At 40.4% G+C, this 26,159-nt stretch overlaps 1 protein-coding gene across 2 annotated transcripts in view; it reads left to right on the top strand.

The window, feature by feature from the left end:
* The first annotated feature begins 1,669 nt into the window (after positions 1-1,669).
* The window catches only part of N4BP2 (NEDD4 binding protein 2), a 38,226-nt gene continuing 13,736 nt past the window's right edge, over positions 1,670-26,159 (top strand). For both annotated transcript variants that reach the window (XM_042870799.1, XM_042870798.1), the window contains exons 1-10: positions 1,670-1,761; positions 7,492-7,606; positions 7,891-8,078; positions 14,504-14,829; positions 16,509-17,727; positions 18,595-18,719; positions 19,895-19,983; positions 20,814-20,890; positions 22,159-22,314; positions 23,369-25,677. In XM_042870799.1, the coding sequence (XP_042726733.1) occupies positions 14,625-14,829; positions 16,509-17,727; positions 18,595-18,719; positions 19,895-19,983; positions 20,814-20,890; positions 22,159-22,314; positions 23,369-25,677 (4,180 nt within the window). In that variant the 5' untranslated portion in view covers positions 1,670-1,761; positions 7,492-7,606; positions 7,891-8,078; positions 14,504-14,624. The remainder of the gene's footprint in view (positions 1,762-7,491; positions 7,607-7,890; positions 8,079-14,503; positions 14,830-16,508; positions 17,728-18,594; positions 18,720-19,894; positions 19,984-20,813; positions 20,891-22,158; positions 22,315-23,368; positions 25,678-26,159) is intronic.

Here is a 26,159-nt window from a genome sequence, read left to right as displayed (position 1 = left end):
AATCTGCCAGTACCCAAATTAGTCTGGCATTTTCATGGTGTCAAATACTGTAATACGTACAACTGGCAAAGAACAACATAGTTTTATGCATCGAGTGCCAGCAGCAACACCCCACCAGCATGGCAGCTTAATGGAGGCAATTGGACTTAGCATAATGAAAGCCTTCCTCTTCCTCTTTCTGGCAACCTTAAAAATACAAAGACACAGTCATTAGACTGGAATCTATGCGACCTATTTTTCCTAACGTATGATTAACACTTTACCAGCATCACACCCTGAAAGAGAAAAGATTTTGTTTCTGATATTTGTCCAGGCTCTGAACAAATGAAGGAAAGAAGCAGTTCCCTGTGCATGCACAAAGCTGCTTGACACTAGACATACACACACAAATGCTGATGGATGTTTTTCTTCCACGATTTTGGACATTTCCAGTACCACAGTATTGAGTAATTTTTTTTCTTACCATGAGACAGGGCAAGAGAGCACTTTCTTGAAATTTAGCAGCACATCCTGTGCATTAATATGTATGTACGTGTTGTAGTACAAATGTGAAAGTTTGTCCTTTATTTGTTTAAATACTGCACACCGTATAACTACGGGATAAGCACTAAAACAGCAAAGTGACAGGCAAACTGAGTCAGTCTAATTACCTGAGAATTAAATGTTTTGAATAATTTGTTTCCCACCTTTTAAAAAACGTTACTTCTTTGCTAAATATACACAAACTTACGTTCAAACAAAATAAAATAGCTTTTCAGGTGCTGTCCTAACAAACAGCACCGGGGGACTGTGATCCCTGCCAGCAACAGTGAAGTTGCTGAGCTCTTTTGCAGGTTGTGCGAGAAGACCACAGTGGGCTCCCCATGCGCGATTATTTCATTGTAAAACTTCTCTTTTTTTTTCCATCTGGTTGTTCCCTCTGGACCTTGCAGTTGAAGTTCCAGCTGTACGGCACGCAGGGCCTGGGGGCAGCGAGGACCTCAGGCCCTGGAGGAAGCGGCGGGGTGGTGGGAGCGCCTTGTGCACTTGTAAGCGCATCGGCAGCGCTTTAATGTCTGCCGAAGGCAGATCTCGTACGACAGGGGAAGGGGCAAATGGGGATCGGAGGGCGCCACTTTCTCCGAATGGGACGAATCACAATGGAAGCGATCTGCAGGCCCGCAGACGGCCCCACGGCTCGGGGGCGGCGGTGCTTCTCGCCTTTCACAGGAGCGGTCCGGCCGCTTCGGCCCACGGGTTCCTTCCCCGGGACGCTGTGCCGCGGCGGGAGCGGCCCGGGACAAAGCGGTGCGGGGGAGGCGCCGAAGGTCGCGTTTCGGTGTGTTTTGGCAGGCTCGGAACCGGCCTTTCCAGAGGTTGGCGCGAAAGCCGTGCTTAACGCCCAGTTGCATCACCAGCCACGTGAAAAAGGCGGCAACTGCCGCCCCCCGGGCACAGGAGCTGAGCAGGGGCTGCCTTTATCGGGAACGAACCTCCCTCAGCTAAACCCCGCAGGGCCGCCGCCCGGCCTCCTGCGGCCGGACCTCGCAGGCCGTGCCAGCCCGCCCGCGACACGCGGGGCGGCGCTGCGGCCCGGCGGGGAGGGGCGGCGCGGAGGGGTGCGGAGCGGAGCTTCCTCCCGGCTGTTCTTCCCCGTCCGGACGGAGAGCGGCACTGTGTCCCCGCGGCGAGCTCCGCGCAGCCTCCCCCGCTCCCCTGCCGCCGCCGAGCAGCTCCCCCGTCCCAGCGGCCGGCAGAAACGAGCGAGCCGAGCGGCAGGAGGTAAAGGCCGGTGGGCTCCGGCGCGAAGCGGTGAGGCCGGGGAGGAGCCTCGCCCTCCCCCTGCTCCCCATAGGGCAGGGCTCCTGAAATGGCGGAGGCCGCAGGCGGGCGGCGGCCGCTGGGGCCCATCCCCGGCGCTGTCGGGCGCGGCCTCGGGTATCGGCGAAGGGGGCTGCCCGTAACTCGGGAGGAAGAGGAGGCGACGGGGCAGATCCTGCGCGGGGCAGGTCCTGCGCGGCCGAGTCCGGCCGTAGGTCTCCAGCGCTGCGGGCTGCCCCCGCGCGGGGAAGGGGACGGCGCCGGGCCGTCCGGCGAGGGGTGGCGGCGGTCGCGAGGCGGGGCCGCTGCTTCAGGAGCTCGGGTCTGCCCGGCCCGCCGGCCTCAGTCTGCCTGCCTCGCTCTGCCGGCCTGCTTGGCCTCACCTGCTGCTGGAGGAAGGGCTCCGTCCGCCTGTCCCGGCCAAACCGCGTGCGGTGCGCCTTTAGGCCTCAAATGAGTTTTTCGAGAGTTGAATCCGCCCCGTGCAGAAGGAAATAACGAGCAGTGTAGTGCTTGAATGGGCTGTTTGTTTTGAACAGCCTGAAGCGTGGTGACCTTTGTAGTGTGGTGATCTCGAGTGTTTTGGATGCAGGCTGCAGTTCTGATGCAGTGCTATGGGGAGCCCAGCTTAAACAGAGGAAAGAAGTGCAGTTTCTCTGTATGTTACTGTTCTTAAAGCTTGTTCTAAACAGCTGGGAACAGTTTGACTCTGAGACACCACAAACGTTTTAACACTGACTCTTGACAAAATGGATTTTGCTTCTCACACCCCTATGAAGCTTTCAGTAGTCATGCAGATAAAAGATGGGAATGATTCACGTAGGGAGCTTAAGTGCAAGTCCTCCAGAATTGTTTTGGAGAAGTTTTCAGATGAACAGAAAGAACAAGGAAGTTAAATAAGTCACCCTTCGTCTATTACAAGCTACTACTTACAGGCTTGAAGCAAATTGCAGAAGAAAATCAAGGGTGACATACGTTTGTAATAGCAGTTATAGTGCTGATTCAGCTAATAGTCGCCATTAGGAAGGCAGAGCAAGTACGTGTCATGTTTGCAGCACCTTAAAGTTCCAGTAGTTTGTAGTGTTGTACTCTGTGTCCACATGGAGAGCCTGTAAAGGAAATACAGCAAGATTGAGCACATCTTAAAAATCCTTTCATTTCTTCTCTAAGGCTTTCTCCCATTATTATTATTATTTAAAGGCTCCCACTGTTACACTAACATGAGCATTTCAGCTGGGAAAGCACTGGTGTGGGAGGGCAGTGAGGTTCATGGTGTTATGGATGTGAAATGTGGTAGTGCATGACAGAAATGTTAACTTGAGTGTGAATTTTGGGAACATCCACAGCACATCTACAGGTGACTTAACGTATGGTGTAGGTGGATCCTTATCCATGACCTGCTTTATTTTACAAAATACAGTTTTGTTGTCTTGAATTAGTGTATACTGCATTAGTGTGTATAGAATAGGGACTTAGGCAGGTGGTTTTTCTGAGGTCTTTTAGGGCCTGTTTTCTTTAACTGTGCCAATCTGTAGCTAAATGGCTGAAATAATCAGTTCTGTTATTTTTACACAGAATTTTCTGTACATTAATTTACTGCTGATAGAAGTTGCAGAATTATTAATTCTTGTGCTTCAAGAAGTTGCTGCCATCATCTCTTCTACAGAGTCTGCTACTATAAAAATGCCACTAGGGAGTTAAATAGTCTTCAGTTAACTGGCTCTCACGATTAAATGCAGCTATACAATGATATTTTCTCCAGAATCCAGCTGTGCTTGTGGAAGAGGCTAGGTTTTCCAGCTGTTTCTTCTTATGGCTCCACTGGGAATATAGATCTACTGTCAGGTTGATTTAGGTAGCCAATCCATAATACCAATCTCAGATATTGTCCATGTTAGCTCAGATGACTATTAAAAACGATTTAAATCCACATGACGATTTTTGCAGTCATAAAAGTTGAACTCGTATGTATTACTTCCTGAGGGTAAATTGCTAGGCTTAAGACTCTCAAGTAAATAGTAATGGTCACTTGGTGGCTGTAAGCTTTTTGTTGATGTACTTGGACAAGGATGAAGTCATCTATCTGTGGGTTTATGGCAAGCTGAAAATGGCTTTTATCTTTTTTAATTGCTATGTAATGGCTGCATATGCATTGTGTTCAGCTGGCCTGGTGGCTTCACAAATGGAAGCGTATTAGAATGTAAGAAGTAGATATATTTGTACTGGTAGAGCTATGTAATGTAATTTCCAGCTTAGAAACTCATGGGGTGAATTTCTTTTTTCTTGGAAAATATTTGGGATAACTACATGAATAATCTGTTCTCGTTCCTATCTCGCTTTCCTAATGTGGTTTCGTTTCTTGCTTCCTTTTTTAACTTGTAATTACATAGTATAATCGATGTGAAGCCTGTTATGTGGCACTGTAGTATGTTCACGTTTGGGAATTGTTTTTTGGAGCGGTGCTTGTGTTGCTGTTGTGTGGCGGACCACCAGCTAATTTCATTAACTGTTGTGTGTCTTTTCCCAGCCTGGCTACTCAGCTTCCTTATTTAGACTGCTGTTTCGAAGCCACTGGTTACTGGATATTGGTGAAAAATCTGGCTGATACTCCAGCACGCTTTGTGCTTCGACTGAGGTTCCAGCAGTCACCGTCTCATGTGTAGCCTGTTCTTTCAAGTGCTTTCTGCAGACCTGAATGTATCTTTTTTGTGCTTCTGTATTTGAGCTCATTCTGTAATTCAAGAACTTCTCATGCTTCAGCTTTGTCCCAGCGTGCAACAGTGTCATTTTGAGTCGCAGAACTGGAAACTGTTGTAGACTTGCTTGGCTTCGGCGCCTGGGGCTTGCCAGACTGCAGGGCTGGATGTATCACGGGCTCGGAGGAGTTAAGCTGACCTTTGGTTTGCTGTAGAAAGTTGATTGCAAAGTGCTGCCATTGAGTTGTTCTGTGTAGCAAATGCAAGGGGAAGTTGAGGAGCTGAGAAGCCTTGGTTTTAGTGCTTCCATGTACCTGGTGACATTGCAGAAGCTGTTAATTGCCTGCATAGATCTGGAGATCCATGCTTAGCACCTCAGTCCTTTCCTTTGTGTCAGTTTAGAATTCCAGCAGCAACTAAAAGTAGAAAGTAAACCTATCTTCCTTTGCATCAACTGCTAAAACAAGTCAAGGTTTGGGGCAGTAGCATTTACATTTATTACCAGTCCTGACTGCTGCCAGTGCAGAAAACTGAATAAGGATTATTTGAATGATCTGTTTTTTAGCTCCATCTGCCACTTGCATGTATATGTCCATAATAATAAGTTCCACCTATGATCTTCAGTAATACTGGCTTCCAATATCATCTCATCCTTACTGAACCAATCTTTATCCTTGCTGCTGCCTTTTTGTTGGTTTTCTAAATGCTAAAATAAATGCCTATCCTTTTGTCAGGCCTCAATCGCAGCAAAAATCAAAAAGATCCTTATGAGAAACGCAGACAGCAATGTAGGAGACTACAGTAATATTCAGGTTAACCTGATAAAGAGAGTCTTGTTCAGCTTTTAATTTGTTGTATTTTCATTGTTTTCGCATTTTTTTCCTTTTAAATTAACCTAAAATACTTTGTGCATTGCACTGTCTTAACTTCTTAGTTATAAATTGCAACTCCATTAAAATTTAAAAGATTCATAGCCATTTCCAGCAATCCTGGGAGATGCCAAGTCTTGAACTGCAAGTTCTGTCCAGTGCTGTCTGTATGAAGCAGTTCAGGGAAAGTTATGGAAGTACAGCTGGAGTGTGTGAGGAATTTCTATAGCTGAAGAAGAACAGTAATTTTGCAGTTACCTTGATTAACTGCCCTTCAACCTGACTTTGGGAACGTCTCTGGAAACATGATGTGAAGGAGTTGCAGTACCATCTGGCAGGAGTTTCCATTTCTCTTTCCAAATGCTCCGTCGCTATTTTGTAACATGGAATAGGAATGCAGTCCTAAGCAGTAGCACTAACTGTGGAAGCCCCAGCATAGCCACTAGTGTCACTGGTTCCAGCCTTTTGCTTTGCACTTCGTCCCGGACATTGCTAACCTTAAAGCGGCCAAGCCTGGGTGTTTGGAGGGACATTTTGCAGACAGTCATTACTGTCTGAGAAACAACCACCTTAAACAAGACAACAGCTGCCTGCTACTTTTCTAGCCTGTCTGGCTGCATATTTGCACCCTCTTTAATCTCAAGACTCCTTTTTGCCATCTCTCAAGCCTTGAGGCTTTGCCCACAACTAGACAAAGGTGGTTGGGGTGTAGCAAAGTGTGTGTATGTGTGTGGGGGAAACAAGGTAATGAAAATATCCTAGGATTATGTGCAGTTTCCTTATCTGAGTTATAGAAAAGCTTGTGGAGAAGATGTTCAACTGCTACAACTCTGTCTTTGTCTGAAAAAAAAGCCCTGGTACTGGGATAATTGAGAAGGAATATTAACTAGTTCTTAATGAGCAGACATGATGCAGGAGGAAATCTTTCTGGCAGCTGTGTATGTCCCATCTGTCCCTACACTGCCTCGTTGCTTTGGTCGCACACACCTAGCAGGAGGCCAGTCTGTGCTCACTGAGCAGAGGCCTCTCTCAAGAGCAGTGTCCTGGCTCCAGGCTACCCAGTGGGATGGGCCATTTGACATCCCTGCTGCTGTGGGTGAACAACCCCTCCTCAGCGTGCTGTGTGGACAAAGGCTCTTGAGCCCATCATAATGATCAGGGGTCCTTTCTTCTGAAAACCGTTTCCTTCTTATTGGCCTGTGTTGGATAACTCTGTGCAGGTTTTGAATCACGGAATCACAGAATGGCTTGGATTGGAAGAGATCTCACAGCCATCCAGTTCCACCCCCTGCCATAAGCAGGGCTGCCACCCACTGGATCAGACTGCCCAAGGCTTCATCCAGCCTGGCCTTGAAAGCCTGAGGATGGGGCATTCACAGCTTCTCTGGGTAGCCTGTGCCAGTGCCTCACCATCCTCTGAGTAAAGAATTTTTTTTGTTATATATAACCCCAATTTCCCTTCTTTTAGTTTGAAGTCATTCCCCCTTGTCCTATAACAATTAGACCCTTTAAAAAGTTGGTCTCCCTCCTTCTTTGTTTCTGATGTGTCTTCTTAAAACTTTGGAGCAGTGGAATATGTTCAGATGCAAAATGGTAGGGAGGTTCTCAGTCTCTTGAGAAGACTCATAAAATAATTGTGACAACAACCTGTCATATTTGGAGGATGAGAGAAAATTTGTTTAGATTTCTTTATCTGGTTTACATATGTATGCTCTTTTTTTTTTATTTTGAATTGTTTGGAAGATATTGTTAGGAAACTGATCTCTAGGCTCATATGTACGCTGAAACTTAGGCTTTGAGTATACCTAATGTCATCAGTGGAACACAGTGGTTTAGGAGTTTTCAGCTACTTTAAAGAGTACATGTAATGTTGTCATAATATCATGGACTTGGGTTGGAAGGGACTCCAGAGATTGTTTAGTTCTCTGCCATAGGCAGGGTTGCCGGCCATTAAATCAGATGCTGTTATCACATTGCCCAGGGCCTCATCCAACCTGGCCTTGAACACCTCCACAGTCTCTCTGGGCAACCCGTTGTAGTGCCTCCTGACATCTTTCTAGTGCTGGTGGAATATTATAAGATAAAGGTGTACCTGAAAGTAATGTATTCTGTTTTTGTTGTACTAGGTTTTTGTTGCCTAATTCATCACATGAAGGAGTGAAGTTTTTCTGGACCTACATGGATCTATAAGCATTTTCAAGATGGCTAAGAACTGTGGTGAAGAACCGAGTGGAATGATGAGTAAGGAAACTTACTTTTGTTCCAAGTTCATTCTGCTGTCATTATGCTATTTCGTTACCTGATGTAAGTCATTCTTCTAGGTGAGAAACAAGTATCTGAAGTCACTTAGCCGAACTGATACTTGAGTTCAACTTAGCATGTTGAACTCTCTCAATAAAATGTTACCCACGCTTAATCTATTAAATATATATGTATATAGCTCAGTGTTAAAACTTTTCTTAAAGTTGCATGGGCTGTGAGCATAATACTGATTATAATTTGTGTTTTGATCATTCTTTTGTCAGGAGGAAGCACCCACTTCTACCAATTTCTATTGACATTCAACTCGCATATTTGACAGCATGGTTTCCTGACAGAAAAGTATTTATGTATTTTTTTCTGAATTCCAAATCTGTATTAGATATACCATCTGTGGTGGTTTTGGAAAGATGAGAAGGGACCCACTGTGGGGCAACACAATGAAACCGAAAATGTAAGTTCTATGCCAATATTGTTTTATTTGAATTCAAACACAGGTTTTTTTTTGTTTGTTTTGTTTTTTTTTTTTAAGTTTTGTGGTTATTAAAAAAGTGTGTGTGTGTCTATACATATATATACACACACACTAACATTCTGAAGATTCAGATGAACATTACTTAATAAGTAGTTTATGTGGTTTGAAATTCAAAATTCTTTTTGGATATAAAACTTAAAACCAAACTTTTGTTTTTAAATGCATATGAGGTTTACTTCCTTAAATTGATGAGAAAAGCTTAACAACATCCAAATGAGCAGCTTTGGTTGTAAGCATTCAAAATTACATTGTGCCAAAGCTGGAAGCTTCTTTTGGTGAGAAGGGCCAAAAGGATCTTTCTTTTTGGCGAAAGGAAGAGTGGTAATAGAGATGGCTTATTTGTTATTGAAAACGAGGTTGTATTAGCAACTATTTCTGATTGTAAGTGAAATCTTTAGATCCATTAAAAATCACGTTCATTTTTTGGAAAATCTTAGGGGTTTTTGTTTTCCTTTAATTTTTGTTGGGATGATTTTAAGGTTTTTGAGTTCTTTGCACTGCATCTTCAGAAGAAGAGTATATTTTGATTTTTTGATTTTTTATTCTTTTAAGGAAAATTTAAAGTTTGATGGCAGTTGCAGTTTGCTTTACCTGTGTTAGAGTGTGGCTTTGACACTAAAATGTTTATTCTGCCTAAAAATTTGCCACTAAAATGTTAGTATAAGCTTTGTTTCAATTTTCCCAATCCTTCTATAGGTTGTTTATTCATCTACTTTATAGGAACATAGTGATTACAGCATTTAAGTGGTTTAAATGCTGTGATTCCCAGATATCTTTGCAGCCATTTAACTGGAATTCACCCTTAATTTATTTAAAATTAATTGATGAACATTTTGTACTGTAAACAGTCCCTGTGAGATTTTAAGATTTGGCCTTGGCAGGCTATTGTGAAACAAATGTTGACCATGTTGAAGGGCTGATGTGTTCCTTGCAGTAGTCTATTTCTTCACTCTCCTAAGCAGCTGCTTTTGCAGTAGCAATTACGATGTTGGTAGGTCTCAAGGCTGTGATTGTTTGTTTCTTTTTCCATAAAACATTTCATAGTCATTGTCTTTCAGAACGTAACTTCTCTTTCCTCTTCTTTTAATTCTGTCAGGAAGACTGGTATAATATTATAAATTTAGTTCTTTGTTCATTTAATCTCTTTTAGTGCTCTCTATCATTATAGATAGTATGTTGAAAGCATGCTTAGTGTTGTCATCAACCTGCCTTCCCAGTGTGAGGAGTCTGACTTGGTTGACTGCTATACTCCTGCTATTTTTGATTATTTTTTTCTATGGACATTTGTGCTCGTGAAAATAAAACTGAAACTTTTGGAACATGTGTCTGCAAGGGAATTCCTTTGCAGTAGTTACAGCAATTTAAATTCATTCTGTGCTTTGTGGAGAATTTTCTCATCTATTTTCTCAGGACTGGGAAAACTTGTCAATTTTAGAATGAGTGGGGAGGAAAAAATGGGGAGGGAGAGAGAGAGGAAAAAAACCCGTGTTTTTCCTCTTTTGTAGAATTGTACTTATTGGAAGCATGGGTCATGTTACATTTGTTCACCTAGAGAATTACAAATACATTCTTAAATCTATGACAAGGGCTGCTCCAAATGGAATGCCTCCTATTTGGTTATGCTGGCCCACAGTGTCAGAGGCAGATGATCCCAGTATGGCAATAGAGGTTGAACCTTTCCACCAATATTCCCTTACGTTTTGTTGCTGTGTAACGGATGGCAGCAGAGGGGCAGTGTGACAAAATGGTGTCTGACATGGAGGTGCGTATGAAGCAAAGATGTGACATTGACTTCTCCCATGTGGAAAGATTTGCATATGACGACATTCATCAGCACTTGCTGAGCATTTCTGAGGTCCAAACAGTGAATGTGAGCAAAGTGAGGCAGTGAGTGGTGCATTTCAGCAGTAGTTAAAGACATGAAAGACACAAGCCATGTTCTAGATGTCTGTGCACAGCCGTCACGCGGTGAGATAAAGAGCATCTCGATCAACTCATCTGCATGAATTGGCTGATGGGGGTGACTGTGTTGAAAAATAGTGTTCTGTAGCTGAGAATTTTCTCTATCAAACAGTGTTATTGTGTTGTCTGTATCTGTTGTAATTTCCATGGACATAAGCAGGAGGCATTACTTTTGGAGCAACCTATATAGTTTAAGAAACTGTTGGCATTCCTTTTCCTGGAAAGAAATATTGAGAGTTGCTACTTAAAGTTGGAATTGAGACTTGAGATTCTGGTCCATCCCATTGCTTGGCGAGGTTTGACTCTTCTCTACGCTTTCTTGTTCCAACTGTAGAACAGAAAAGACAAAGGTGTGTTGTGACATCAGTGCTTGCCTGTTTTGGCAGTTACAGTTTGCCTGTAATGACTGCTGATCTCTGTGTTGCTCTTCTCTTGATGCTGTCTGATTCATCACTGAGCTCCTTAGGGGTAGCAGTACTGGAACAGGCAACATTGCAGGCTCATAATGGGTGATTTAAGAATAAATTCTGTCACTTTGGAAAGACTGAAGCACCTTGACTTGATGGATCTATGGCATCTTGTTTTCTAGGTTAGGTTGTTAGGGTTTGTAAACAATACTATTTTGTAGAAAATACCAGACACTTGTTTTCTCTTCCATTTATGGGGTTCCTTCATAAAGAAGGTAATTTTCGTACAGCCAGGCTTTTGTACATGTTTGTGGTAGCTGAATTTCAATGGGAGGAGACTCTTAATGTCAGTAGATGCGTGTTTCTGGAAAAACTGAGTTTGAAGGGGTGCTTGAGGGTTTTTGTCTTATTTTGCTTTTTGTGTAGGTGAGGCTGAGGCTGCCACAGGAGTGTTGTTTGTCATCAGCACTGAAATGAAAGAGCTATTTGCTCTAATTGGGTATGTGTGGAGTAGTGGTACCCAGAACTGCCTAGTGGACCACCAATGTATTACAGCCTTTGCCTCATCTCTAAAATCCCCTTTCGCTGTGTTCAGTGCAGCCCTAGTTGTTATTACAACTCCATTTTCATCTTGGGGAGAAAAGCCCCCATCCACAGCAAACTACAAATTGATTTGTAATATGTTAGCCATAACCTACAAATGGAGCTGACCTGCAAGTCTGGCTCTTCAGTTGTTCAAAATGATTTCCCCTTTCTTAGTAAACTAGCTTTCAAAAAGAGAAACTTGAGTATCTGAAAAGGCAAGTCCCTAGGTAAAATCCTCTTTAAAGTTCAGGGCATGTTCCTATCAGCAAGCGAGTAATTCTTCCTTTCAGCTTAGTGTGGTAGTGTCATGTCTTATACAAAGCACACTGAATTATATTGCATGTGTGCAGTCGTCTCTTTTTATATATTTCTATCGTGCTTGGTGATATCAACAAGAAAGCATTGCCCAGGAGTCTGTTGAGGAATTACATTGAAAATTTGGGTGTACACAAAGGAGAATCTGTCAAAATATCTGTCTGTGATGGTGGCCGTGATAACCTTATTTTTGTATTCTTTTCATTTCACAGTAATAATATTAAGGGCTTGTAGTAGTAGATCTACAAGATTTCTCAATCTCTTGACCATGGCACCAGCAGCTTACCTAAAATGCAGAGATTCAGATCACAACTGATACAAACAAAATCTCTTCCTTTGAAACTGTTCTGTGTAGTGTGTTAATTGGGGGGAAAAAAGTATTGCTGCTGCAATGACAAGTGAAAATGAAGAAGACGATGAGAGGTGTGTGATTAATTGGCATAAACAGTTTATTTGCTGATTTGATTCATGCAGGCTGAAGCGTATGGCTTTGTTAGGATGCCTAGAGTAATGCATCTTAATGTGTAGCGTGGTATGCATCCTAATGCAGGAAATATGTTGGGAAGGTCTAGCTGGAGAACATGGACTGTTAATTACAAGGGACTTGAAATGAAACAGTAATAACAGAGTTCTGCTTAAAGTCTGTTGGCGTGCAGGAATGTCAAGGTGCATGAAAAGCTTTCTCCCTTGCAGGATTTTTTCTTTCATTGAACCAGTTTTAGTGAGGAGTATTTTCACAGAATCACAGAATCACCCGGGTTGGAAGGGACCTCAAGGATCATGTAGTTCCAACCCCCCTGCCTAGCAGGGCCACCAAACATACACATTCAGATCAGGTTGCCCAGGACCCCGTCCAACCTGGCCTTGAACACGTCCAAGGACGGGGCATCCACAACCTCCCTGGGCAGCCCGTTCCAGGGCCTAACCACTCTCCTTGTAAAGAACTTCCCCCTAACATCCAACCTAAATCTTCCCTCCTTCAACTTGGATCCATTTCCCCTAGTCCTGCTATTGTCAGCCCTTTTGAAGAGTTTACTCCCCTCCTGGGTGTAGGTTCCCTTCAGGTATTGATAGGCTGCAATGAGGTCACCCCGCAGCCTTCTCTTCTCCAGGCTGAACAAGCCCAACTCCCTCAGCCTGTCCTCATAGGGGAGGTGCTCCAGCCCCCTGATCATCTTAGTCGCCCTCCTCTGGACCCTTTCCAAAATCTCAATGTCTTTCTTGTACTGAGGGCTCCACACCTGGACACAGTACTCCAGATGGGGCCTCACAAGAGCCGAGTAGAGAGGGACAATCACCTCCCTGTCCCTGCTGGCCACCCCTCTCCTGATGGAGCCCAGGATCCCATTTGCCTTTCGAGCTGCCAGAGCGCACTGCTGGCTCATGTTAAGTCTCTCATCCATCAGGACCCCCAGGTCCTTCTCTGCCGAGCTGCTCTCAAGGATTTTCTAGCACTGGCACCTTCTGTGAACATACGTCTCAGCCTGTTTTACTGCCTGGAGGATGAATCAAAAAGAAAAAAAAAGCCATTGTTTTTAATTGTTTTGCTTGATTTTTATTTATTTGTTTATTTATTTATTTTTAAGTGAGCAGAGGGTAGCTAATATGTAAGGGCAGCTAATCAGAGAGAGAAATCAGGAGTGTTATGAGGATCCTCAAAAAACAGCCGCAATTGACCTCAATCTGCATTCATCTTCCATGGTCGCGTCCCCTTTATGTCTCTTTCTCTTCTTCCTGAGTACTGCTCTTCTCACTGTACCTTTCACAGTTCTGTGACTTCTTGTTGTTTCAGACGTCCGTCATTTCTGTAGCTCAAGTCCATAAACATAGTAGAAACTCCTGGTATCCTGAAATTTGTTTTTCTTATGTGTGTTCTTAACAACTTGGGAGATAACAGTCTATCTCCTTTTAAATACGCAGTTAGTGGTAGAGATTGCTGGAGAATAAAGGGAAGGTGCTGCCCAAAGCTGACACTGATTTGGCTTTGTCGTTTGTGCACTGTGAGGAAAGAGTGTGTCTGTGTTAAATTGGTCATTGCTGGCAGAATAATCCTGATACAGAATGAGGTATTCTGTGGCCAGTTCACAGCTGTTATTACAGGATAATGATCCTTTGCTGTAATTTACTTCAGTAACGAAGTTTGCTACTTTACTGAGTAATTTGTTACAAAAATTGTGAGTTTATAAGCTTTCCTAGAACACAGAGTGCTTTATTATTATTTGACATAAAGAAAAGACTAAGATCATACTACACTCTTGCTTCTACTTCAGTTAAGAGTTGCTTTCTTCTACAGAGGATCAGTGCAGTAATTGCAGTTATTATTGATGCCGTAACGTTTTAACTGGAAGCATTCAGAGGCTTCATGGGCAGGACATTAGCCTCGTCAGGCTTTATAGCTCATAGATCTGCAAAATGTTTTTAAAAGTTTTAAAACACAAACACAAAAATAAAACCCACAAAATCGACGAGGTATGGAAGGCACCTCTGGGCATCATCTGGTTCAATGCACCTGCTCAATCAGCATCACCTAGAGTAGGTTGCTCAGAGCCGTGTACAGTCAGGTTTTGAAAATCTCCAAAGATGAGAACGCTGCACCCTGTCTGGGCAATATTTTCTTATACTGGAATACTGAAGAACCTCAACTTTTTACCCTTAGGAATATTTGAAACATAAAGAATAGTCATGCTCTGAAGTACTTCTGGAAAACAACAGATGTTCCAAATCTTTCAGTAGTTTTGTAAGAGGAAAAAAAAGGCTCTGAATTTTTAACAGAATATAAACTTTCCATAATGTTAGCTGATCATCAGTAGATGTTGGCAGAGGAGTACTTGTGAACTGTCTGCTTTGCATAGGTAGCTTCCTTTACTGTACTTTCTTTCAGGCACAGATTGGATAGATAGAAAATAAGATTGCTATTTTGCTATCAGCCATTTGAAAAGAAGAAAAGCAGCCTTCTGAAAAGTGTTTTTTCTGGATGCTTAAGTCTTTTTGATGTTTTATGTATCTTAACAGGGGACATGGAAATGTGACTATTTAAAAAAAAAATTTTTTTTTTTTTGGTTCTCTTCTTCCCAGGTCTGCTATTCCTGTTGTATGCATTTTGGCTATGAGAATTTTCTTGTGATTTCTGAGTTTGGTACTCTTGGCCTCATGGGAACAAAATAAAACGAAAAGCAACCTGATTTTGGTAAACAAAATGCCACGGAGAAGGAAAATTGGTGGGAGTCCTTCTCGGAAGACTGGAGCTGCTGCTTTTTTACCCCAGGGGGACCCAAGCCTCTCAATGTCACAACCAGCCTACAGTGTCAATAAGGAAAAGCTCTTCAACAGCATGTCAGAAATGTTTTCTGACTTAGATCCTAGTGTGGTTTATATGGTTCTCTCGGAATGTGATTTTAAAGGTAAATACAGTTTATTTGTCATTCAACTTTGTTCCATATGCAGACAGTTCTTTACTAGGGCAACACCAAACATGTTGATGTGGGAGTCGTAAACGTATTTGTGAGTCTAGTTTTTAATGAGTAGGTGAGTCATAACATTTTTTATTTTTATTTTTTTAGCTCTCTCCATGCAAAAGTTTGATTATGTTTGTGGGATGCTGGTAATGTGCAGTAACAGTGGGCTTTAAAAAACAGAGATACAGTTTAATTGGCTTGATCTGAGATACAGAGCAGGCAGCAGTAGAGTTGTGGGGGGAATCTGTTTCCAATTAGTTTCTGTACCAAATCTGCTGGACGCATAAACTGTTCTTGTGGGAGGGTATGCTATTTTCTAGAATGATATTTTTTTAAGACAGTGATACACGTTACGTTATCCTGGCAACATTTGATTTTTCTTAAATATTTGAATTGAGCTTTTGTTTTACTTTCTGTTTTGCACTGTCATCTTGTCATTTCTAGTGAGGATTAGTTGTTTCAGGATAAATTCTGTTTTTCATGTTGAATTCTCTGCAGCCTCACTTGGACTGTTTTTCTTCCCCTGTATTCGGCCAAACTACTTACCCACCTCTCCTGTCATTTTCATTTTTATGTCTGTGTCCAGTTCTTCTCATGCTTTGTGGTTCTGAAATTTTCCTATATACAAGCTCATTAGCTTGTAATAAAAATAACGGCAAAGATACTGGATAACAATATCTGAGTTGTTTGAGCAGGGAATAAGTCATATGTGGAGCATGTTAATCAAGCTGTGATTAGCTGAGATTTTTCTAAGAGTACTGGTAAACAAGATAGAGATTGATATTTTTCATATGCATGGAAGCTATGTAGCCATTAAAAGGGCTTCTCCTTTTATTACTGTTTCTATCTTACCAAAATTGTAGTGAGTTTATAATTTAGTAGGTCACTCATGTTTGTTGTTTATTCCTTTAAAACTGGAATTGATGGAGTTATTAGACTTATAAGCATGACTCAATAAGTTTTATGAAAACGACAGCTTTGTCTAGAAGATTTTTGGAGAATTCAGTAAACAAGCTTAAGTTCATTATAATGTGTTTTTTTTCTTTTTTTGCTGCATTGTACTTCAGAAAAATAGAAGCTTAGCTTTAGTGCTCTGGTACTGCTTGTGCTAGCTTTTCATTTTTGGTCACATTATTCATAGGCATATACTCCAGTTAGTGTCTTTACAAAGATTTGATGAAGATACTGAAATTTTCAGACTACTGTGACATTTTCATTTGGACTTAGCCATCATGAAAGTAATTTTTATACTTGTATCTCTTCACAATAGCGCCATTTCACACCATTTCACTTAGATGATTTAGATTAGAAGTATTCATTTAAACATCCAGATCTGGGTGTTTTTTTTTCAGTTAAACTTAGTCATTTTTATACATGATTTCCTTTAGTCGTTTTAATGCATATTATGTTATTATTTTGCAATATGTCTGTTTTCAGTTCTGTTTTTTTTCTCTAATGAGAAGCAGATGATGAGGGTGCAGAAGATATGTTAACAGATGAATTAGTGAACTTTGTTGGTTGTCTCTTTACTTGTGATAAATACTTCTTGAAGTAAAAAACTATAATCTCATCAGCCTGCATTTCTTCAGTTGACTATGGTTAATTTTGTTAATGTTATTCAACAGTAGAAAATGCTATGGATTGTCTGTTAGAGCTGTCCACTCATGCTGAAGGAGCAGCATCCTCAAAAGCCTCAGATTTTGAATCCGTGGCATCGTCATTAGCCCTTGTTAATCAGCGGAGATCTGTTCCAAATCAAAGAATATGGGAAAGTACTGTGAAACACTGTAATTCTGAAGAAGAAGAAGAAGAAGAAAAGGTCTTATCACCTGACATGCCGCTGACTGAAGAACTGGATTCCTTAATAGAAAATGCTTTTCAGAGATGCAGCTTGAGTGTCGAATTGCCTAATTCTGCAAATGATCAAACTGTATGTGAACATGATGGCTTTAAGGAATTTCCTGAGTGGGAAGAATCGGATTTGGGTTGCAATGTTCTACTTTTTCCACACCAAATAGCGACAAGTAATGAGGTTTTGGAAAACTGTTCTTCTCAACTACCAGTGAATCAGCTGAACATCCAGACAAGCTCACCAGCTGCATCGGACACTTTTGCACAAGCATTAGGGGATTCCGATTTGTCAAAAATATGCGTTCACCAGGATATAGCTTTGGAAGCCTATAAACAGTCAGATGGAGAAACGTCCCGTGGAAATTCTGATCAGGCACAGCATATTGTTTCAGGTCATAAAAGTGCAACTACTGCTTCTGGTGAGTCTTCACAAAGAGCTCTGGAACTTGGAGTAGCTATCACTGAAGAACCTAATTCACAGTGCCTGCAACAGCACAGAGAGTTAATGACTGCCTGTGACACTCACAACACTTCTCTTCCAGAAGCCTGTGTCTCTCTTGAAAAATCCAGTTTCAAAACACCAAAACTTAAGGATTTTCAGCAATCTGAGCAGAATTATGGTTTTACTCTTTCTACACCATCATGTCGGACTCAACAACAATGGAACCTTATGGCTCCTGCCTTTTATCCGTCCATTGGAAGTCACAGCTTTGTAACTCCAGTGGCTGTCAGTCCAGGACAGTGGAGGCCCGTTTCAGACTATAGGACATTGGAAAAAGGACTTGTTTTTTCTTCTCCAGTGGTTCCAAATGCCTGGGATAGCAGCCCTTCTCTGAAGGTATGGGAAAATCAAGATAGAAACTCAAAATTGAACCTCTCGCAAGCACAGCAGCCACCTGTTTGTCACATGATGAGAAAAAAGATGCACCTTGTAGGTCAAGTACTTGTTCTTCTCAGAGGTGTTCCGGGATCAGGAAAATCATATTTGGCAAGGTAGAACATCTATATTGTGAGCTTATGAAAGAAGTTGCTTAATTGTCTAAAAGATTTAGTGCAGGCAAAGACAATTTTCTGACATTTGTAAATAGCTATGATTAAACCTTAATTGTCATGCTACATTTAATACATGGTACATACAACAACACAAATAATAATTACTGGAGAGAGCAAAGTTACTTCCAGCTCATTGACCTCTAGTGGAAAGAGAACTAGGAGGAATTAGCTTTAACTTCTGTCACTGGTCTGAGGTCTGGAATGGAGTTTTATGCCAACGGAGAGTCACTTCAGTAGTATTTGAGTCTATTGTGTTAGTCCAGTTCCTATCAGTTTCAAGTGTTTCCTTCCAGTAACAAAGATGGAAATATACAAGCTCTTCAGTAGGTAGAAGTTCTTCTGCCATTGAAGTTCTTTTGGGGGGAAAAAAAAAAAACAAACAACAAAACAACAAGTAGTATGTGTTGAGATTGAACCCTTTATTTCTTTTGTAGCTCTCCAAAAGTCCATGCTGTGCTTAGTCTCCTCTGTCTGGCATCTGAAATATTTGATGCGACTAAGACTGCATATATATTTGTTCATATAAAAGTATGGACACAAGGTATAGATGGAAAAAATTCTGGTTTCTTTAAATGAGACTTGTAGGGAACCTGTATCAGCTGTTTTTCCTAGATATCTGCAGCATTTGGTAAAGGAGGGAAATTGCTACAGTTCATCTTTGCCAAAAGGGTGACTTTTCCCTTACCTAAGTTTGCTGCTTCTGTTTCTGGTTTGGGGCAAGAAACGATATACGTGTATGTATAATAATAAGTAGCAGGGCTGGGGAGGAGAAGGGAAGAAAACTACTTACTGCTTCATCTTTCGCAGGATGATACTGGAGGATAACCCAGGTGGAGTCATTCTTAGTACTGATGACTACTTTTATAAATGTGGAAAGTACCACTATGATGCACATTGCTTAGGGGAAGCACACGAGTGGAACAGGAAACGAGGTGAGAAATACATAGTAGACTGGCTTGCTTGTTTACATTTCAGTGCTTGTGTGCTGTTTAAGAAGTTACCTGTTTTGTAACGCTTGTGTCACAGGATTGGCATTTACTTCATCTTAAAATTATTTTTTATCATGTGTGGTTAAAGAGGCTGAGCACAAACTCAGGTATCATTTGTCCATGGTGTGTTTTGCAATTGAGAATACCAATGTCTTTGTCAAAACGTTATTTTGTCCTCAGATCTTGTAATGGTATGTATTTTGGTGTCGATCTCATTTCTGGAGTGGCAGCCTGTGCTATCTCCTGGGAGTATTTCTTCTGAGATTAAGATGACTGAATATGGACACATACGCAATAAGTAATGATAATGTTGATACAAATAACACACAGATACTTTCCTACTGTTTTTTTTTTTCTGTTGAGCATTAATTTGCTGTCAAATTTAAAGCAAATTTATAAGAACTAGACAGAAATGGCTGTTTTTTCATAATTGGTGTTTTTTTTTGTAGGGGCTTTCACTAAGCTCTTCTATGAACAACTCTTTTTTTAAAGTTTCTCTTTGCTAAATTTCAACCATGATCACTTCTACATTGTCAAAAGTTATAATCTGTGTAAAAATGGGCAAATAAGAAATGTGGGATTTGACAATAACTTGGTGACAGTGTGTCTGAACAATCATAGCTACAGAACTTGATGCTGTATCTCAAAGCTAGTAATTCTAAACATTTTATTACTTTGTATGAAAAAAAATAATTATTTTGATTTTTCATATCTTATACAGTTTACAGAGTGGACTAATCTTAAGACTGTTATAAAGCCAAGAATTTTGTATGCAACAAAGAAGTCCACTTTAAGGTGATCATGTAGTTTTTTTTTTCAGTTTGATTTACTGATTGATTAGTCACCCTGCTGCATTTTACATCTGCATTTTCATTCCTTGATTATCATCCATTTATTAATTCAAAAGAATAATGTCGTATCTCAGTGGCTGTACAAATGAGGGGGGGATAAGAGGGCTTTGGAACACACCAGTCAAGCTGTGCAAGAGTACTTAGTAATTAATCATTATGGATTATCTATTCAAATATTGTTACATATTTAGAGAATAGTGTAATGTCCAGTGTATTATCATGAAATTAATTATATCACATTTTGTTTTGTACATGTGTGTCTTTCAGCCAAAGAAGCATTTGAAATGAAAATCTCTCCTATAATCATAGACAACACAAACATACAGGCATGGGAGATGAAGCCTTATGTTGCTTTGGTTAGTATTGTGATTGTTCCATGTGGAAAGAGTTGACCCTTTTGTCGACATATGATTTAAAATGTGATTATCATTCTCAGTCTAGCTAGTGTGTCACAAAGAAGTCTGGAGTCATAGAAATGTTACGTGAAACATTATTACCCAACATCATGTTCTGCACATGCCTGCATATTGAGCTGACCTGGTTTCCAACTGACAAATCCAAGTGTTTTGTACTTAAGAGTAAAAATGTATTTTGTTGGGGAAGCTAGGTTCTGTTCTTATTCTATATGATCAGAAAAACAGCAAGTTACTTTTTTTTTTTTTTTAATGTAATCTGCACTAATGAGAACAGGGTATATTAATGACTGTTTACTTGCAGCCTGCTCAAGTTTCCCAGATTTTGGGAAGGCTGTCTGCTCTAGCGATGTTAGTGTAACTGAATTGCTTGTTTGGAACTGACTTGCCTCTGGCCAGCTCTGAAAGTAAGCAGTGAGCTTTTCTCTGTAAGAGACTGTGTAGATTCATGCATACCATGCCTGGAAAGATGAGATGCTGCAATCTTGACATGACATGACAGAGGACATGCAACTTTTAAAGTAGTGACTGTATTTTATTTATTTTTACTGTTAAGTTGGCACACATCTAATTATACCATAAGTAAGCATGTTGGGGAAAAAAACAAACAAACCTCCATATATCTAATCAGAAGTGAATCTATGAAAGAAAATGTTATTCCAGATATGTAACTATTTTTGAAAAATAAACAGCTTTTAAAAAAGCAGCCTGTGCATGTTGTATGTCCTTTTACATGTCTGATATGTTCTTTGTTTTATATCTTTTTTATTCAGGCTCAGCAGTTCAAATATAAAGTCATGTTTCGAGAGCCAGACACGTGGTGGAAGTTTAAACCAAAAGAACTTGAAAGGTAAGAATGTAAGGGAAATTTTTACATTAGATTGCAAATATAAACAAGTTGGAGCTCGGGAACTTTCTTTGCGTAAAATAAGTCTAAGAAAAGAAAAACAAACTTCAGGATGGTCAATCACTGGAGGAGGCTTCACTAAGTTTGTGGATGCTCAGTTACGAGGTACATCCAAAATGTTACAGCCTATTCTGGCTGAAAAGTAGTTTGAACTATGTGACCTCCAAAGGTTCCTTTCACTTTAAATTATTCTATGATTTCATAATATGTGTTGTCATCTGAATTTGCATGCTTAGCTTTTACTTGACTACTCTTCAAGGGAGGTGAAGAACATTATCTTCTTTCCTAAAATAGAAACTAAACATGTGTGGGTTCAGTAGAAACCAAGGACCACCTGTGCCTTGTTGACTGGTAGTATCTTGTCATGATGACACGAGCTCCTTGATCCCAAGCCTAGATGAGGCTATGTTGTCCCTTGAACTGAGAGGAGCTCTGGGTCATTCAGTAACCAAACACCCGTTGATTGCTGGGCAGCCTTCAACATAAATACTAGCTCTTGGTCCTTGCAGACTTCACGTTCAGAAAGCAGGAACAAATGGGAATCATTTTGGAATAAACTATGGTTAGATCAAAGGAAGGAAAGTCCAGCCTTCTTATGGTGCTAGAGATCAGCTGGGATTTTCTCCTCCACCTTCAATTCCTTTTTGCTACCTTTGTCAGTTTTCACTTGTTCTGCAGTAATTCCTCCTAGAACATGTTGCTAATTGGTGTTTAACGGAGTTGGTGAAAATGTTGGACCCTAAGAATGTGTCCATAATAATAAGCAAATAGGTTTTGCCTGAAGACTCGTGGAGTTGTTAGCTTAGAAAAGCCAGTGAAGGAAGGGGGAGTTCAGAAATCTGCCTTACCGGTTTGACTTCCTGTATCAGTATCTACATCTGATGTGATGTGTTTCTGATGCTTATTTGTAGGCAGCATGTTAATTGTATGGTGTTAGATTTTAGTATTAAGCAAAACATCCTCTTGCAGAATAGGGCCACCAGGTGGGGTAGGGAGATGTCAAGCAGAGCAGGAATTTGTTTAAGTCTCCCCATTTTGACTGCCTTGGCACACTAATACAGTAAGAATTGCTGTTTCAGCTTTTGTCTTGGCCCCTTGAGTTCTCTGGTTAGTCTTTCTGTAACCACAAGTTATTCCCTTCTCTTAGTGTATTCTGATACACAAATATGAAATGTTTCTTCTTTTTTTTCTTCTTTTTTTCAAATACATAGGCGGAATATTCATGGGGTGTCTAAAGAAAAGATCAAGAGAATGTTGGAGCAATATGAACGTTGCCTTACTGTTAACTCAATCTTGGAGTCTTCTGTCCCAGAAAAATCAGAAGTTACTGCTTGGAATGAAGATCCTTGTCAGGAGGAAAGTCATAGGTTAGATTCTTTTACTAGATTTGTAGCTTTAAAAAAAACAGAAAAGCAAAAAAATAAAACTTTATAGCAGCAAGGCCTGGATGATGATGTTGAACACTATACATTCCTAAGATCAAATAAATAACAGAAAAGGAAGTACTGTAGAGTTGTGGGATTTATTATTATTATTATTAATATTTATATTATTTAATATTTATAATATTATTTATTATTATTTTTAGGAATTACAAGATTTGTAGAAATGAACAGTAAAGGGATCTAGCTAGCAAATAGATGCTCTTTGAAAATCTGTGTAGCTGTGTTACCTTTCAGTAAACCAGTCTTGGTTAACTTGTTAACTTAACAGAATACAAGCAAGCTACAGTTGGAGCTTCAGTGTTGGTGTAAGATGATGTTTTGTGCAATAGTAATGAATTACCAACTTGCTCTCAAATATATGTAATGTAGAATTATCTAGATTTATGTTAAGCATAAATACAGATTATTTTGTAATGGCTAATCTGAATAATGTTCCGATATTGTCACAGTGCATAGGAAATCTTATTTTATTCTTTTATTTTCTTTAATTAATTTGAAATCAAGTAGGAAATGATGGTTAATGGGGAGTTGTATGTTTTGAAAAGTGATGTGATGTGAAATGGCAGATCCCTTCCCAGTTAATTTCTGGACTTTTTTTGTTTAGTATCAAGCAATCAGTGTGGTAACAAAGTGCTCCAGTGCCGAACTGAATGGTGGGAACAGGGGAAGATAGATTCCTGGAAAAGTATTCCTAGGCACTTTGAACTAAAAAAGGGTTACTTACCAAAGAAAGCTCTGCTTTGTTTAGCTCATTGTTTTTTATAATAAAGTGTTGAGATTTGTCTTAAGTCATCTTAAATTTGTTTTCCTCTCACTAAGATTATTCAACTGGATGATTTAACTGTCTTGAAAGATAGTTTATGATCTGTAATTTTTACATTATTGAATTGGAAAGCCAAAATTAAAAATGTGGACAAGAACAAGTGCTTAAAGAAAGTTTGAAGTAGATTTTTCTTTATTCCAATTTGTCTTTCAGAGAAAGGGAAGCACATTCCCAAAAGGAAAACAAACCTTTTGCTTCTGATTTGGAGCCTCTTAATTTACCTGAAGATGATAAACCTCTTTCCAGTTGTTCTCTAATTTCAGAAAGTAATTTTGCTCCCGAGAGTTATCAGAAAGAGGAAAAAGAAATGGAAAATAACTCAGTGGAACACAATACTGAGAACAACACCATTCAAGATATCTTGGATGTTGATTTGTCGAGTTATGTCGAGAAAGAGCTGCCCTTGGAGAAAAAAGAAGAAAAAGGAGAAAGAATGGAAATTACTGAAACAGAAATGGATGAGACTGATATAATCACAACTGAAGAAACTGTATGCTTGCATAGGGGAGGAGTTGAGAAACACAGTAATGACAATATTCTCAAAGTTCAGACTGAATCTGAACAAAACAGTGAAATAGGCTTGGAGTCAGGTTCAACAGAAAGAAGTAATGTAGGAGAACCAAGTGTCTCGGTTATGGAGGCATCAGAAAAACCAGAGCTGCTGAATTTTCTGGGTGACTGGCCTGTACAACAAACGATGGGACAGAGAGTCAAAAGAACTAGAAGGCTAGAAAAATCTTCTCTGAAGAGTGATAGGGAAGGTAAAACTCCCAGTCAGCATCCTGAATTAGGTAAAGAGCAAGCTGGCCTAACTGATACCTGTACTGTTGTGAAAGGACAGGAGGGAGAAAATACAACCTCTAGTTGTTTCTCTGCTACTTCAGATAATGTTGCACCAGACCTGCAAATAGTGGGACATTGGCCGGTGTCATTAGAACAGCGACAACAAAGGTCAAGAAGAATGAGGAAGACAAGTCTAAGTCAGTCTGATGAAGGTAGAAACACTGAAGGTGATGTTAACAGAAGTGCTCTTGACACTGTAGATGTGCTTCGTGGGATACCTATGGACACTGTAGAACAGGATGTGGAAGAGTTGCTTTTTCACCAACCTGAAATGATAGGTAGTGAAACAGTTGCTAAGAAAAAAACCCAGCAAAATAAGAGAACAAGGAAACATCACAAATTAGCACTCACTTTTACAAACAATAATTTGCCCCACTCCAAAGAAGAGGAACAGTTGTCTGTGCCTGATTCTGCAGAAGAGAAACATGCAGAAGATGCATGCTCATGTAAACAGATAAGTAGCCATTCACAAACCGAATCTCATGATTTTGCTCTCCTGTGGAGATTAGAAAATAAAATGCTTTTTCCTGAGACTGTCAAAGTATTGCATGGCAGATTAGATGGCTTCAAACCCAAAGACATGGATAATGCCTCAGGTTCTCAGGAAAAAATACCGTATCGAGTTATGTATGATAAAAGTACATTTGTGGAAGAAAGTGAACTTATTGATATTGATGAGACTGAAAAGCTAAACATGCTGTGTAAACTCTTCGATTCATTTTCAGTTGAAGCTGTGAAAGATCTGTACGAAAGATGTAACAAAGACATAAACTGGGCCACAGGTCTACTCTTAGACTCTGATGAAAAGTTGCACAACGATGTTAATACTGAATGGTTTCAAGTAAAAGAAGCTGAGCCAGTTGTTGCAGACTTTGATTTCAAGGAAAATACCAACTATGATGAGAATCGTGACAGTTGCACAAACGCAGAGCAAATCATTGGGGCTAGCAATGTTTCTGATCCTTCAGAAGACCAGAACTCATCAATCAGCACTGAGGAAAGTAGAGTTACCAAGACAATTGTGGCAGATGCTGGTGTGTCTGACTCATTTACTGCTGTCATGTTGAATGATTCAGTGGAACTGAAAAATTCCAGTGATACAGCTCCTAGAGGCTATGCAAGCAGCTCAGCAGCAAGTGTCAATGAGTCCATTTCTGGAATGCAAAAGATGGAGTCTGAGAGTCCTGTTGAAGAAGTGATGAATAAGCTCTCAGTCTCACAAGTTGATGTAGATTTATACGTACCCGTAACTTTATCTCAAGCTCTTAAAACAACTACCAATTCAAAATTAACTAATGAAAGCGACAGCAACTCTTCAGAAAGCAATGTGGAGAATGCCAAAGGGATGCCTTTGTTACTGGATGTGGATGATGCACCTCTGATAGATTCTAGGAATGATAAAGAGCTGGAGACTGATAGAGAAAATCTGGGGAGTTCCAGGGAGATCAGTGGTAAAGAGGAAAGTGGAACTTTGAGCAGGAATGAAGATAAGGCCAAGACACAAAGCCCTTCACCAGTATCATCTACGGCCTTTGATATAGATAGCCTAGAACTAACGTTACCTCCTGAACTGGCTCTCCAGTTGAAAGAAATATTTGGGCCTGTTGGCATTGATGCAGGTATGGGCGTAATTATTTCCGTATTTTCATTGTGGTTTTTTTCCCTGGCACTTGATTGTTTTAGAATGTATTTGCACAATTCTTCATGATACTCGTTCGCTTTTGTTGACCTAAAAATGAAACTGAGCCAAGCATGACGTAAAACATGAATCCAATAGTGTTACATTCTAATTGTGTCTTTTAATACACATGCTTTAAAAGCATAAGAAAATAAGTTGGCTTATTTGCCTTTTGAGCCACAGGCCTTTGAGGAATATTGAGATGGTGAGGAAGATGCACATGAATACTGGTTTGAAAAAATAAAGAAGGGGAAAAAGACTTTAGGTATCAGCTAAAGTGGTGAATATGAATAGCTTAAAGAGAAAATTAAGTCTATGTTTAAATGAAAATAAAACAGGAGGAAAAAAAAGTTTGATTTATCATGGTGAAGAAAGCCATAAGCAGTTTGAACATGCATTGAAATGCAAAAATCATAGACTAAC

The sequence above is a fragment of the Lagopus leucura genome, unplaced genomic scaffold, assembly GCF_019238085.1.
Source record: "Lagopus leucura isolate 7727_CA_CO unplaced genomic scaffold, USGS_WTPT01 Super-Scaffold_100004, whole genome shotgun sequence".
Taxonomy (NCBI): domain Eukaryota; kingdom Metazoa; phylum Chordata; class Aves; order Galliformes; family Phasianidae; genus Lagopus; species Lagopus leucura.
This window is presented reverse-complemented; position numbering and strand designations above follow the sequence as displayed.